Genomic DNA, 14,345 nt, shown 5'->3' with positions numbered 1-14,345 from the left:
GCAGACTTTGACGTGTCTGTAATAAATTTTTTATTTTCAAGGTTATAAGTTAAGAGATATATGTACAGTTAAAAAAGTAATGACTAGTGTGTCATACTGCGACATTTACAAGGTAAGTTTTTTCATTCATTTTGTCAAATTAGAATTAAGGTATAGTAGACTCTGCTTATTGTTACCTAATACAAATACAATAAGCAGATTCTACTGTACATTACGCAGACAAATGCGGAATGTTTGAACAAAACGAAAATCAAGTAGCTAGCTACTAAGTAGGAAACTAAGTATTTTTCTGATTATCCAGGTTAACAATAGCAATGGCTGTATCAAAAGACTGTGTTGGTGGTCACGGATACGCGACGAAAGTTTTCTTCTGGGCCCTATATTTCCGCCGTCTTAATGCAAACAGAAAATACAGGATGATCATTAACACAGCGGACACGATGTAGAGCATTATGCACAGACTGATGTCCATTCCGTTAAAATACCTAAATCTCCAACTCCCCAGCATTCTATTTTCGTTATATACTTTTACGTTCGTGTCGTCGAACAAAATGGAATAGTGGTTTTCCCGTCTTTCCAACTGTGTGAAGTCTTTGACTTGCACGATGTGGGATCTTCCGTAAAACCGGCCCAAAAACTTTAACACGTTTGGAATGTTCCAGGTTTCAGATTTGTCGTCTCTACATTCCGGACACAGTTTGGTGGGAGGAAACTGAACTTTTGGATGCCTGGGATCATTGGTGTTTAAGTCGTCGGCCAGTCTCCCATTGACCCTGTTGTGCGCCTTCCAGAGCCACAGTATCGTGTCATCTTGATTTTGCAGTTCGTTTTCCATATTGCTTGCCATATTTTGGAAGTGTTCCGAACAATCTGCGCAAGTGAAAAAATACTTGACGTATCCTCGAATGGCAAAGAGTGCCTCGCGAGAGTCGTTCACGATACCTGAAATAAATACAAATTCCATTAATAAAATGGTTATGCATAAATTTCTTCTAAATTGTTATATCATTAGGTAAAATAATTGTTTATTGTAAATACAGTTTAATAACTGAACTATTCTACAACTTCTCAAAGGTATGACAATGCTATAGCTTATACTAGTTGAACCTTAAACACTTTCTGTAACTAAGTAATTCCTCCTTTTGGCTACAAACTTTGGATTACCTGCGACTCCGGACAATCGGATGGGCACTCAAATTATTGAATTAACTGTCTTATATTTTATCGAGACAGAATTCACCAGAGCAAACGGAGAAAAAAAATTGGAATCTTGTCTGCATACAATTTTTAAGCATCCTTAATGGAACCAACAAACTTTAGAACACCTGTATAAATATCTGAAATATGTTAAATTATTCAGTAATGGCAACTGAAATAATTCATAATTCAAGTCAAGACATTGGGAGAATTATACAATGTTTCTTATTTTAATTTACAAGTTGATAACTAGTCAGTTTTCTGGTGCAGTGAACAATATTTTCAATCACCCTATGGCTTGACACTGTAATATCAGGTTTTCCAAATACCCAAATGTTTTGCTGGTCAGAAATGACATAGCAAAAGAAACCCGCTGGAATGGTGTGGTGAAAATTAATGACATTAGTGAGTTATGAATAGGCCAAAAATATCAACACCTATCAAGAAATGATAACTTGAATTTTGTTAGCTATTACAGACTAATTTAGTAAATAGACTTTCCCATTAAGACATAACTATATCCAATTTCTCTAGTTTTTGTAGTAAAATTTTTTTTGCAGATATAATTAATCAAAAGGAGTATATTATTATTAAACCAAAGGAAATTAGCAAAACAATCCTAATTATAACACTAATTTCCTTTGGTTTTGTCTAATGGATCTTATTTCATATGCCAATAACATACTACCCTCAGTCTAATTTAATGGAAGAGATTGTGGTTTGAAAAACTGACTCCTTTGATAGTTTTTTATATAAGCAGCAAAATTTGGGGATATATCCAACTGTGATTCTATGGGTGTTCCCTTGACAAGTTCCAGAAGATTTTTCATACCCAGAGAACCTAACCTGTTTGTAAGGTGAAAAACAACATTTATATGCAGAATTTATCGACATATTCTTAGTGTTTGATCCTTCGACTTACTTAATACAATACATTACACTCATTTACCCACTTGATACTGCTTAGTGGCAGATGTTTCAAATGTGTTTTTTTCACCTAATAAACTTTGTTCTGTTGGGTTATTCGGAAAGCTCATAGCAATTTTTGAAAGCCGACAGTTGTGATGCACCTATTACAAAAAAGAACCTGGTAAGTTTATTCAAATATTGTTTAATTTGTCTCATTGTGAAAATGGATGCGAATGACGTGCATTTTTGACACTTGTTTTTTGCCTTTACCATAGAACAGAAAAAGGAATATGTTATGATTCTGCTACAGCACTTCCACCGCAAACCACTTTTGGCCTTGAAGAGGACCAGATCAAAACATTATTGGATGACAACCCTCATTACACAACTCAAGAGATTGCAGACATAGTGAAGTTACCAAATATCTAAAGAAGCTTGGATACACGAATCGTTAAATCTTGAGGTATCCAAATGTCTTAACAGAAAATAACTTACAGGTTTGCATTTCCATTTGTCATTTACTTGAGAAATGAAAATGGCCCTTTTCTGAAGCATTTAGTGACAGGTGATGTAAAGTGGATTGTTTATAACAGGGATAGTCAACCTTTTTATACCTACCGCCCACTTTTGTATCTTTGTTGGTAGTAAAATTTTCCAACTGCCCACTGTAGTAAGTTAATTTAGTGCAACTACAAAGTACTTGTAATTTTTGAGTGGCAGTTTAGTAAAATATGTAGTTAAATTTATCGTTTGCATATGTTTATAATATACAGAAATTTTTGCCAGTGTGCCAAGTTTTTAGCTACTTTTTTCAAGTCTGATGTAAAAAATCTGGCAATGCTGACACCACCACAAAACGAGCTCAACTCGAGTGATGGCCACTGTTACAGTACAACCTGCTCCGTCAGTGAGTCATAGATGCGCAGTGATAACAGTAGCTTCAGCATCCCTACCAACCACTACAAAAGCTCAAATTGCCCACTAGTGGGTAGTAGGGACAGAGTTGACTACCACTGGTTTATAACATCAGCCGAAAGCAATCATGGGATAAGAAAATGGACCACCATTAAAAATTCAAAGACCAGTCTTCATCCAAAGAAGGTCATGCTCACAGTCTGGTGGGATTGGAAAGGAATCCTGTACACTGAGCTACTTCCACAGAAGCAAACAATTGATCCTGAACAGTTTATCCAGTTGGGAACAATAAGCATGGCAATTAAGGAAAAACATCCAGAACTGACCAATAGAAAAGGCATTGTTTTTCATCAAGATGATGACAGACCAACATTTGACATGTCCTTACAAACATGCCCAAAATGATTGGAATTAGGCTAGAATGTTTTACCCCACCCCCCACATTCACCCAACCTTGCCCCGTTGGACTACCATTTGTTTTGTTCTCTGCAGAAATCCCTTCATGATAAAAACTTTGGAAGTTTGCAAAACCCATGTGGAACAAAGTATCATTTTTTCCAGGAAAAAAACTGGAAAGTTCTACGAAGAGAGAATCATGAAGCTCCCTCTTAGATAACAATAATGGCACATACATAATAGAATAAAAGTATATTTATATTGGTTTGTTTTAAAACTAAAATGTCTAGTATAGTGATAGATCTTTCATTTACTTTTGCTGCTAGATATACTATTGTTTGCAATTTTTATAAACTTTATGATTAGAAAAAAATACTGTTGCTCCAATGCCACCTCATGAGCAGCAATGGAATTGCAATTTGCACAAAAACAAAAAATGACAATACGCAATAGAAATAAGCCCATATTAGTTAATTATTAGTGAGGTTGAGACCGAAGTTTTAAATGCTAAAATGTGTACCTCGGATGTTCAGCGCCACTTTCCTGTAAGCCTAGAAGTTTGACAATGGTGTTTGGATAGTCAGTGGAATCATGCTTGACATTCCAAACACCACTGTCAAACTTCTAGGCTTACAGGAAAGCGGTTCTGAACATCCAAGGTACACGTTTTCGTGTTTAAAACTTTGGCCTCAACCTCGCTATTATTTGCAAAAGACTGACTTCTGTTGCCCCTTATGGCATGGCATTATGTAGATTCTGAAGTTCAAAGTTTAAATTTAAAGATGTAGGGAGTGCCTATACTGGTTATTTGCCTACTATATTTCACCTAAGATATGAAATGTTGACATTTCTTAGAAAATTGTATCCTGTCCACTCAAACGGTTCTTGAAAAATATTCTTAACATTTTGAGAAAACTGAACAAAAGCTTTGTCAGCATGAACATTTACCATATGAAAGAATTTTTTATTACTGAAAATATTAAACTGATTTGTGCAAAATCTGCTCCATAATAGACCAGATCTTTTGAGATATAAAAGATTATCTTACCAGTTGTACATGAACTGAAAAACCTTCAAAATGGAATCATTCAAAGAAAGTTAAATTTCTAATATAAAAAAAAAAAAAAAAAACCCTTGTTTATGCAAAACCCATTGAACTAATATGAAAATTCAGGATATAAATTTTCACACTTACACTGGTTTGTTAGAGAAGATCTGTGGATTAACAAAAGGAAATAAAAGGTCAAGGAATCCTCGAAGGGATTAACAGTTCCTTGAAAGTTCTTTCATGTCTCAGTGTAGGAGTCTCTATTGGGGGTAAACTAATCTTTATTCCAATGTATGAACAAGAATCTAATGGACTTAAGGTGGAATTTCAGTTGAGGGTGTAAAGAAGAGCATCCTGCATTTTGTAACATTTTAAATTTAGTTTTATGGTTTTGCAGACCTTTCTTAAGCAAAAATTTGCAGTATACATTTGCATTGTCTGCCAGTTGTAAATGGTACTCACCATTAAAAAATATTAATACCTTTTTTTATTACTAAAACAAAAATTTTGTTTAGAAATGCTGAACATGTTCCACTGGGAAGGAATGAGGTAACTATGTTGAACTTCATTTAAATAATAAAAGTGGAAAAATAAATAATGGATCAACCCATCCAATACTGGACTAAATTTTGAGGTTAGAAAATAGGAAAATTGTAATTTTTGTTTTTGTCAAATTGCAAATTAAAAAATGTGACACACAAGATGTATGTCAGAAAAATTTTTGGTATTAAAATTCAAACAGAAAAATTTCAGTGGTTTAGAACTAGATGATAATTTTGAAAATTTTTAGGAATCTTTACCGTAGATCAGACAAGGGTCTACTTGAAGGAGCAGTGAACACTTACAAGCATCTATTTCAAAGGCCTATCGGAACTCTTCACTGGGGCATACTGGTTGGTCACTATTGTTCCTTACATCCTTTTAATATAGCAAAATTGAAAGGGGCATGCTGTGTACATTTTTAAAATGGTAGCTTGTTGTGGATGTCCATCTGCTGGCACCATTTTTGATGAAATTGCTGACCAAAAGTGAATCTTGATAAACAGTGTCTTCAAACTGCAAAACATTCAGATTCAAGTATTATTTGAAAATGTCCTTTTCAGATATAATTTTACATCGTCAATGTAGTAAGCACCATGCTTTTTAACACATTTGGTGTGTTCTTTTTTTTTTTTTTATCAGTATTCAAAATCAGATCTATCCTGTATTATTACTTCAGGACCTTTTTTGCCCAAATTGTCATTTATATATTACACTACAAAAATTGTCCATTTCATTCATCAGATTAGACATAGTTAAAAAACGAAGGTGGAACCCACCAGTATGCCCTAAGTCAAGAGTTCTGAGAAGCCTTTGAAACAGATGCTTGTAAGTGTTCACTGCTCCTTCAAGTAGGCCCTTGTCCGATCTATGGTAAAGATTCCTAAAAATTTTCAAAATTGTCATCTAGTTCTAAACCACTGAAATTTATTTGTTTACGGCCTTCGGTACTAAAATTCAAATACAAATTAAATTAAAAAATATTTTTAACAAGAAAATTTTTATAATAAAATTTGAAAAAAACCTCAATCTGGTTTTTATTAAAAACAGATTTTTGTACGTAATTATTCACCATGCTTATGCTAAGATCTTTCTTACGCAAAATTTAAATGGCTGAAATTTCAGCATTTCACATGATATCTTTACAGTGGATTTTTCTTCAAGCAACTTTTTTTATGGATGCTGTAATTTTTAGAAGAAAACATAAATGGTGTTTTTTGAAAGTTTAGCAGCTTATGTTTTTTGCTGTAAATTAACTATTCAAATTAGTATTGATATTGCATTTTATTGTTGGAGTTCTATGCTTGAAATCGTCAACATCTAACCAAGGTAGGTTTCTTAATTTAAGAGAATTTATTTTTGAAAAGCTACCGGTACACCTCTTAATATAGATTTAACAAATTTTACAGAAGAAAATCAGCTTTATTAGATGAACAAAATAACTGAGAACTTGAATTCTCTTCTGAAAAATCTGTTGAGATTTCTTAAGATACTTTAAGATGTAAAAATAAACTAGCTGGCTAACTAATGTGCCATCATTTGCTGGAATTAAAATAAATTTCTAATATAAATAAAGTTAAAACTGCATTATTAGTTTATCTTTAACCAATTTGTAAGTAAATTATCTTGAACAGTTGTATATTGATTATCCTTATTCAAGCAAAAAGTTTTTAGAATTAGGAATACATTACATATCTTCCAAGGTTAAATTTTTAACCAAACACAAATACTGCAAACAGACTGAATAATATCCAAATTTCTTTTGTTAGAGAGAAGCAAGCGAATAAGTTGGTTGAGTAGCAGCATGTGTTTTTATCAGCCGATCTAGTTAAAGACTTCTGTAATAGTATTATAATAAGGAGGTGATTTTTATGACCTTAAAAAATTGTGCAATGATAGCTTTAATTAAAAAAAAATTACATTATAGAAAAACAAACCTACACAAAAATTAAATGGTTACTTATAGAAGTAGTCAAAAATCAATTCAAATGTAAATAATGATATATGATAATTGATTGAGTAATATTGACTAAGGTTTCTTTTTTTTTACCACAACTATAAACTCTGACAGTATCTGTGATTGTTACAATTATGTAACAAAAATTTGGGTGGTAGTAAATAAATTTTAGAATTTGTTAATGATCTAATTTCAAATATTAGACATTACGCTTTTAAAATGTACGGTTATAAATTTTACTCAATATAAAAAACAGGTAAAATCAACTATTGATCTGTTCTGAACAAATTTTAGATCAGTGATTTTCCAAACTTTATAGAACCAAAGGGTGGTGGTGGCTTGAAAAAGTTATACCTAACATCCCCTAATCCATTTTCATTTGTGTGAGGAAGGCTTGGACATATTCTTAGAAAAACTTTACAAACATACCCAAAGTGTGAGATTCATGAAAAAGTTGAATGAGTTAAACGAGCATGTCGTCATCATTATAACGAAATGGCTAAGGAAATGAGAATAAACAAATTGGTTGAAAAGTCTACTTCTAAAATCAGTCTTATCCATAATATTTTTCTTCGATTGCTTCAGATTAACAGTTATTTCTATCATTTCACTTTTTAATCTACAATTTAAAACACTTGAGTAGATTTAGAAACATTGATATCACCTGGCATCATTTTCTTAATGAAGTAAACTAACTCCTTCCTTTGTGAACTTCATTAGAGAGTTTTGTTTGAAACATCACCACAGAGCATGCACACTGAGCGAGACTACTACTTTTTGACTGATTCATTAGTAACATGTTTAACTCATTTGACTTTATGAATATACCTTTTGTGTCCTTACTGTATTAATGGTTTCCAGATGTTGACAACAAATGCAATGTTTCTTCTTACCCTTAATCTGTAGGGTTTTCAGTAATACTGACCTTTGTCTATGGTTACTGTTCACTACCCTTCTTCCAGTGCCCCTGCCTCCCACTTGCTTCTTTTTGCCCCCATATATTTACTCACTGCTCCCAGGGGCAATAGTGCCCACTTTGGAAACCACTGTTTTAGATTTATGGCTGTGTAATTTGTGATTTTAATATCAATAGCTGATGATTTCCACAATAATAACCAGAATACTTTCAGACAATTTAACTGATCAAGTTTGAGAGAATCAGATTAAGAAAGCATCTATTGATCCACTATATGTAAATTTCAAAGGAATCCCAAAATTGATAAGATGATTAAGTTAATACAAATTATTCTTTTTACAATAGATTCTCTATATTTTCACTTCCACCTCCCACTTATTGAATTGCTGCAATTTAGACTATGCTAAAAGTAGACTAAGTAGATTAATGATGCAATTAGTAAGAAGAGTTCAAATTCTTCACCTGACAAGAATATAATTAAAAATTTGTTGGAAAATTGTTATCCCATATGACAAGCAGATATTGCTGAATTTATTTAATTAAATTGTCAGCTCTATTATTTATCCTGAATCTTGCAATACAATTAAACTTCGATTTTCAAAACAGAGGGTAATTTTCCACATAAGATCTTATCTGATTGAGTAGCAAGTATTATATATTAAAGACAATTCTGACAATGGCTGTATTTGAAAACCTTAAATCAATTATGTTTTGCCATTTCAATGCATTTATTTTTAAAATATTTCTATTGCTGATGCTAATTCGACTTCATCTCCTTAGAACACAAATGCAGTGAATCAAATTCCTCATTTAAGAAATCCCTAATTCAAAAGGAAACAAGTGAAATGAAATGGAGAGAATTTCCTTTCATTCTCTTTTAGGTATTATTTAAATGCAACATGCTTTTTTTATTTTTATGCTGATAATTCCCAAATATTTTATTTGTAGTCAATGTAATGTCATTTTTAAGTATTTTATGTACTATTCATAATTAATTTGCTGACAGTTTAAAACACTCCTGCAATAGAAGGGCTAGATGAAAATATATGGAATTTCAAAATAGTCTGTGTTGAACAAATTTTGTAGTGAATAACATTGCCCACAGATAAGGCATCTTAATGCATCAACTGCCTCAGCCATCTGTCCATCAACCAAACTCCTGGATTGCTTGCTCAGGTTCAATTTTTCATGGGCAGTATGTCCTGGATATGTTGGGGCTCATTATATAGGTTGTAGGTTTTTCAAATAAATAAGTAAAAATAGCTGATCATAATAAATAAAACTATTAAAAAATTCAAAATAAAGCAAGCAATTGAAATATTAGGATTTATTTTGTTGTTGAGCATATGGTAAGTAACATATCTTTTAATTATGCAAATTTTATCGAGCTCTAGCAATTTTTTCCAAAAAGGAACATACAGCTATAGAGCAAATGGATAATCAATGCAAGACTGAAAATTAATAATAATAATAATAATAATAAAAAGGCAGCTCTTAATGCAATTTTAGATGAGATGGAATTTTATGACAATTTTATAAACCTGTGTCTTAATAGCCAGAGATTTAAAAACCATATCGATATCTTAAGATTTTAAATTAAAAAGCAGGGCTGTGGAGTTTTGGTATTTTAGCTGGAGCCGGAGTCGTCAAAAAATCCGCCGATTCCGACTCCTTTTTACTTCCCAACTTCTTATGTATATAAAATGGAAAAGTATTGGAATCGTGTCAAATTTGACCCTCCAGGTTTTTTTTTGCAAATCTACATGTTTGGAGACCTCTCGAACCCCTCAAAAAGTCAATAAAAATTCAGAGGAAAAATTCGTGTGCGTGTATGTGTTGGTGTCTAATTTGTTTAACTTTTTTATTTTCTGTTCTGAGATATTAAACAATATCTCAGAATGGGTAAAGTTTAAGAAACGAAATGTGGCACTGTAGCTTGCATATAAAGGGACATTAATACTATTAAATTTTGGTTCTTAATGAAAGGTCGACAGGGTGAATATATAAAAGTGGTCGTGTCATATCTCTTTATGAATATTTTGCTCGTTATTAGCATTCAAAATTTAAAAAAAAAATAAAATTTGTTTCTACCCTCAAAGTAAACGTTTTTGTCATTTTATAATAGTATAGTAAAACCCATTAAGATGTTCTCGCCTAAGATGTTAGAATGTATATGGGGACACGATTTAGTTCAACCACTTTGACACTTAATAATTAACTACTGTGTTAAACCATCTGACTCTGATTTTGACCACTCTGACCACAGAAATTATTAGGCTTCAAACAGAGTGAACAAAATCATGCCCCCCCACACAGTCTAACATCCACACATATAGAAAAACCTCGAATCTCTTGCATGTCTCGAAATTTCAAGGTATCCTGAGTCCAAAAATGTAAAAGTTTTGAAGGGTCATTTTTTGACTGAGCGCTACACTTTTCCTCTGTTATATATAACAGCTGGAAAAGTAAAAGTTATTGAATATAGGCCTATATTTATATATTGCTTTGGAATAAAAGGTTTCTACGTTCTATCTTTATTAGAACTCTATTTATTGAATCTTTTATTCTGAAGTCACGTGATGACATCAAAATTTCCGTGTCTCTTTCGGTAACAAGTCCACCCCTAGTCGGAGTCGGATGGTAAGGAAAAGTCTGAGTCGGTAGATTTTTACGCGACTCCACAGCCCTGTTAAAAAGTAAGTTTAGTATCAGTCATTCAATGATCTGGGAATAAATGTAATTAATAGGAATAGTCAATGGAAAAAGTAGGTAGAGGAGAATTACAAATTAAAGTAAAACACAGTTTTCTGTATATTAATACTGAGGTTAGCAGATTCAAATACAGTAGAGCCTCAATTATCTGACTCAATTGGGGACTGGGGTTGGTCGGATAATTGAAAAGTTGGATAACCGAAAAGTATGAAAAAATCCATTATTAGTGTAGTATATTATTATATCCCATGTAATTAGTATATCGCTATTAATCTACTTCATGTTGAATTTTCATCGATGTTAAGCCTAACAAAAATTTTTTAAAATAATAATCATTGCTATTGTATCGTTAAAAATTAGAAAATTAAGCCTCATTTAAATACTTGCTCCCTTTCATGGTCGATCCAGTGTTGCCAGCTAAAACACGTAAAAATAATATTAAAGTAGCCAAGACATAGCAAAATATTGTAGCGCCACATCACTAGTGGACATTTGAAATCTGCCGACTAGGACGGTCGGTTAACTGAGGTGACAGTTAATCGATGCTCTACTGTATTAAATAAAATTGCCAGGACGAATACATATTTAAAGGAAAATATATCTTTTTGTAGACTGTACATACAAGGATGAGTAGAAATCCCTTCAGTCCTTTCACATGCTGTTTGAGGTAATAACAATTCCACCGGCAGAGTCGACCTTTTATTGTAGGCTATTTGTCTGCCGTAAAATGCAAAAAAGTTAAAAGTGTGTGAAAGGACTGAAGGGATTTTGACTCATCTTTGTATGTATAGTCTAAAGAAATATATATTTTTCTGTAGATTCAGATATGTTTTTTAGCAAGCGTGAGATACTGTGGGCCAAGGGTTAATCCCTTCTTAAGGGAGGTGAGCAAGTCGGCAGGCATCCTTTCAAAGACAGCATTTATTGAATAACTAAGGTTATTTGTTCAACCTTTGTTTAACAAAGTTGGTTAAATGCGATTAAATATGAGATATATATACAAAGGGGCAGCTTTTAGCAGCTAAGCTATTCTTGGAGCGAGAGAGCGTTCACAATGCTCTAATAAAAAATACCTCTGAGGAAACAAACGGTATGCGCCGAATGGTTCGTAGGAATCACAGTCCAGCGTAGAACTTTAGTGTGGCGATAGACCATGGCTTTGAACTTCCATACTTGTCTTCTACTGATATCTTCTCCTTCTGTCCATTTGAGTCCATTATGTGGAGGTCCAGGAGACAAGATGCACACATTGGCAAGTATAACTTCCTTTGGATCGCCCCGAGCTTCTGGGGTTAGAGCTTTTATTTAATTGTTGTAAAAGAAGTCACATGATTGTCAAATGTTGATGATAATGGTGCATTCTTGACACCTACGTGTCAACTTTCCCATCTAATTGTTATCACAAATGGTGACCTCCAATCTAATTCTCACAAGGAGTGTTTTTTCTATTGGAGTTGTTTAATTTTTTTTCAACAACTGCATTAAATTTGCAGAAGTCACACAAGCAAATATCAGATAAAAATTTCTTGTGTCATTGGCATAAGCTACAAGGTGGAATTTAATATGGCAAAGATTATTCTGAATATATATTAACAAAGGCCACCAAGAACAGATCATTGTTGAACACCACATAAAGAACTAAAATTGAGAAATGTAAAATCAAAATACAGTAGGTGGTTTTGAATTTTCATAGCAAAAAGTAATTATTGAGCTATGAATGAATCATTGGATCAATATCATATACATGGAGCAAGTCAAGAAGAATATTTGGTAAAATGGAATCTAAGACATTGCTAATGTGAATATATATAACATAACAGGGTTGCTTAATCTCAATACTATTAATGATAAAAGACAAAGTTTGTTTCAGATTTGTAGTTGTGGAATAATGGCAAATACCACAACTGTGCAGGACCCTTTTTCAACCATTGGAGTGCAGTATAGTTTTATATGAATATAAAAAAATAAAAATTTTCATTTGTAAGCATTCAGTGTATTTGAAAGTGTACATTCAACATTGTTACTTTTTTTACTGTTTGTAAAAAAACACAGATTGCTTGTATAAGTCACTTCAAAGCAAAATTAAATGATGTAACTATAACACATAATCACATGTATTAAATTTTTAAGAAAAATTACCTTTTTGATATTTATAGTAAGCTTGAACTGTAAGTGTATGAAATAACATCCACAAAGAACAAGGATATCCACGAAAACCAGGCTTACTTCCTTTGCAACCTTGCCAGTCACGTCTTGGTGGTAAATATGCTTTTTTACTCTAAAAATAAATATATTTTATATTCTGAAAACAAAATACAATTTTACAAATATATACCAACTTGCAGAAGGACCATATTCTCCATCATTTTTTCAACATTAATTTCAGATTTTTGTTCTAAAATCCAAAGGTATAGTTTATTTAAATATCTCATTATTGGCAATCTACCTGGAAAATACTAAATATAAAATAAAATCAGTCATTGTTATACTAAAAATTTTAATTCTAAAATTATTTGATCTTTCTTCTTACTTTGATAAGAATACTGATAAAATCTTTAAGTGCATTCAGCTTCTCTCCTCTCAATACTTCATGTACACCAACTTCTTGACGTAATGAATAATTCAAAGCATTTTCTAAATCTCCCATATAAACATTGTTAGAATATCTGTAATGTAGAAATTCTGTAATATTATCAAACTATTTTAGAGTTTTTTATTCTATGATCAATTACTCTAAAATAAACTTACTGAATATCATTTCCCATTACAGATATAGTTATGTGTGATGATTCATCTGGTAAAACATGGACCTGTGATAATTTTGGATTCAATATTTGTAGAAATGCTTCCCTGTAATTATCTTTGCCTTGATCACTTAAAAAACAAAAAAACAAAATCAAATTTACACTAAAAGATTATTAATTACTCATGCTCATCATTATTATATATATACAATATTTTCTTCTATTGTGCAACTCTGGGCCATTTTTTAGTTTGAAAACTGTCACAGTAAAATTATAATGCAAAATTAACCCCCATATAACACGGGACTTACGTTCCAAAAAATTGCAGTGTTCTGCGAATCTGTATTATACAAAACAAAGAACTAGTGCAAAAAGGAGGGTTAGGTTCCAAAAATTAAAAACATACTGTTAAATCCTTACTTAAATCAGATTTATTATTTAACCCAGCGCTGTCCAACTGGCGGCCCGCGGGGCGTATACGGCCCGCCAAATAATTTTTACGGCCCGCGAGTACATTTTACTATGAATGAATTTGTTACTAAATTATTATTATTAATATTAAAATTATTTTACTACCGTGTTTCCCCAAAAATAAAACAGTGTCTTATATTAATTTTTGCTCTGAAAAATGCGCTAGGTCTTATTTTCAGGTAATGTCTTATTTTTTCCAGGAGGAAGAATTCACATTTATTATTGAACAAAAAAAAATTCCCATGTCGAACTTAAACGAGAGTGACGTATATCCGGTGTGTCGAACTGTTGTCTTTTTATAGCGTCAATATCGGACTCGCTGACCAATTAGTGCTTACTGAACTGTAGCACTATGCAAATGTCATGTGGCGTGATTCCCGGCCGACCATCACCAGCCATAACGTTATGCAAATCTGTGATTTCCAAGCCATAGTCTTATGCAAATCATGCTGTGTGGCGTAATTGTCTGCTGACCAATCAGTGGCTGTACTTTCAAAAAGCCAACGGCCACTTTCAACCGTCTGTCGATGACCGTTACGA

General features: G+C 32.5%; 1 protein-coding gene across 1 annotated transcript in view; it reads right to left on the bottom strand.

Moving 5' to 3' along the window:
* Positions 1–15: 15 nt before the first annotated feature.
* Positions 16–14,345, bottom strand: part of LOC111618499 (sulfhydryl oxidase 2-like) — a 31,781-nt gene continuing 17,451 nt past the window's right edge. The window contains exons 5-9 of the mRNA XM_023360038.1: positions 13,339–13,500; positions 13,121–13,256; positions 12,930–13,046; positions 12,730–12,868; positions 16–942 (exon numbers count right to left, since the gene is read on the bottom strand). Coding sequence (XP_023215806.1) covers positions 344–942; positions 12,730–12,868; positions 12,930–13,046; positions 13,121–13,256; positions 13,339–13,500 — 1,153 coding nt within the window. The 3' untranslated portion in view covers positions 16–343. The remainder of the gene's footprint in view (positions 943–12,729; positions 12,869–12,929; positions 13,047–13,120; positions 13,257–13,338; positions 13,501–14,345) is intronic.

This window comes from Centruroides sculpturatus, unplaced genomic scaffold (genome assembly GCF_000671375.1).
Source record: "Centruroides sculpturatus isolate CEXI.00-Female unplaced genomic scaffold, Cexi_2.0 scaffold156, whole genome shotgun sequence".
In the NCBI taxonomy this organism is placed as follows: Eukaryota; Metazoa; Arthropoda; class Arachnida; order Scorpiones; family Buthidae; genus Centruroides; species Centruroides sculpturatus.
The sequence above is the reverse complement of the archived record's forward strand: the minus strand, read 5'-3'. Positions and strand labels throughout refer to the sequence as shown.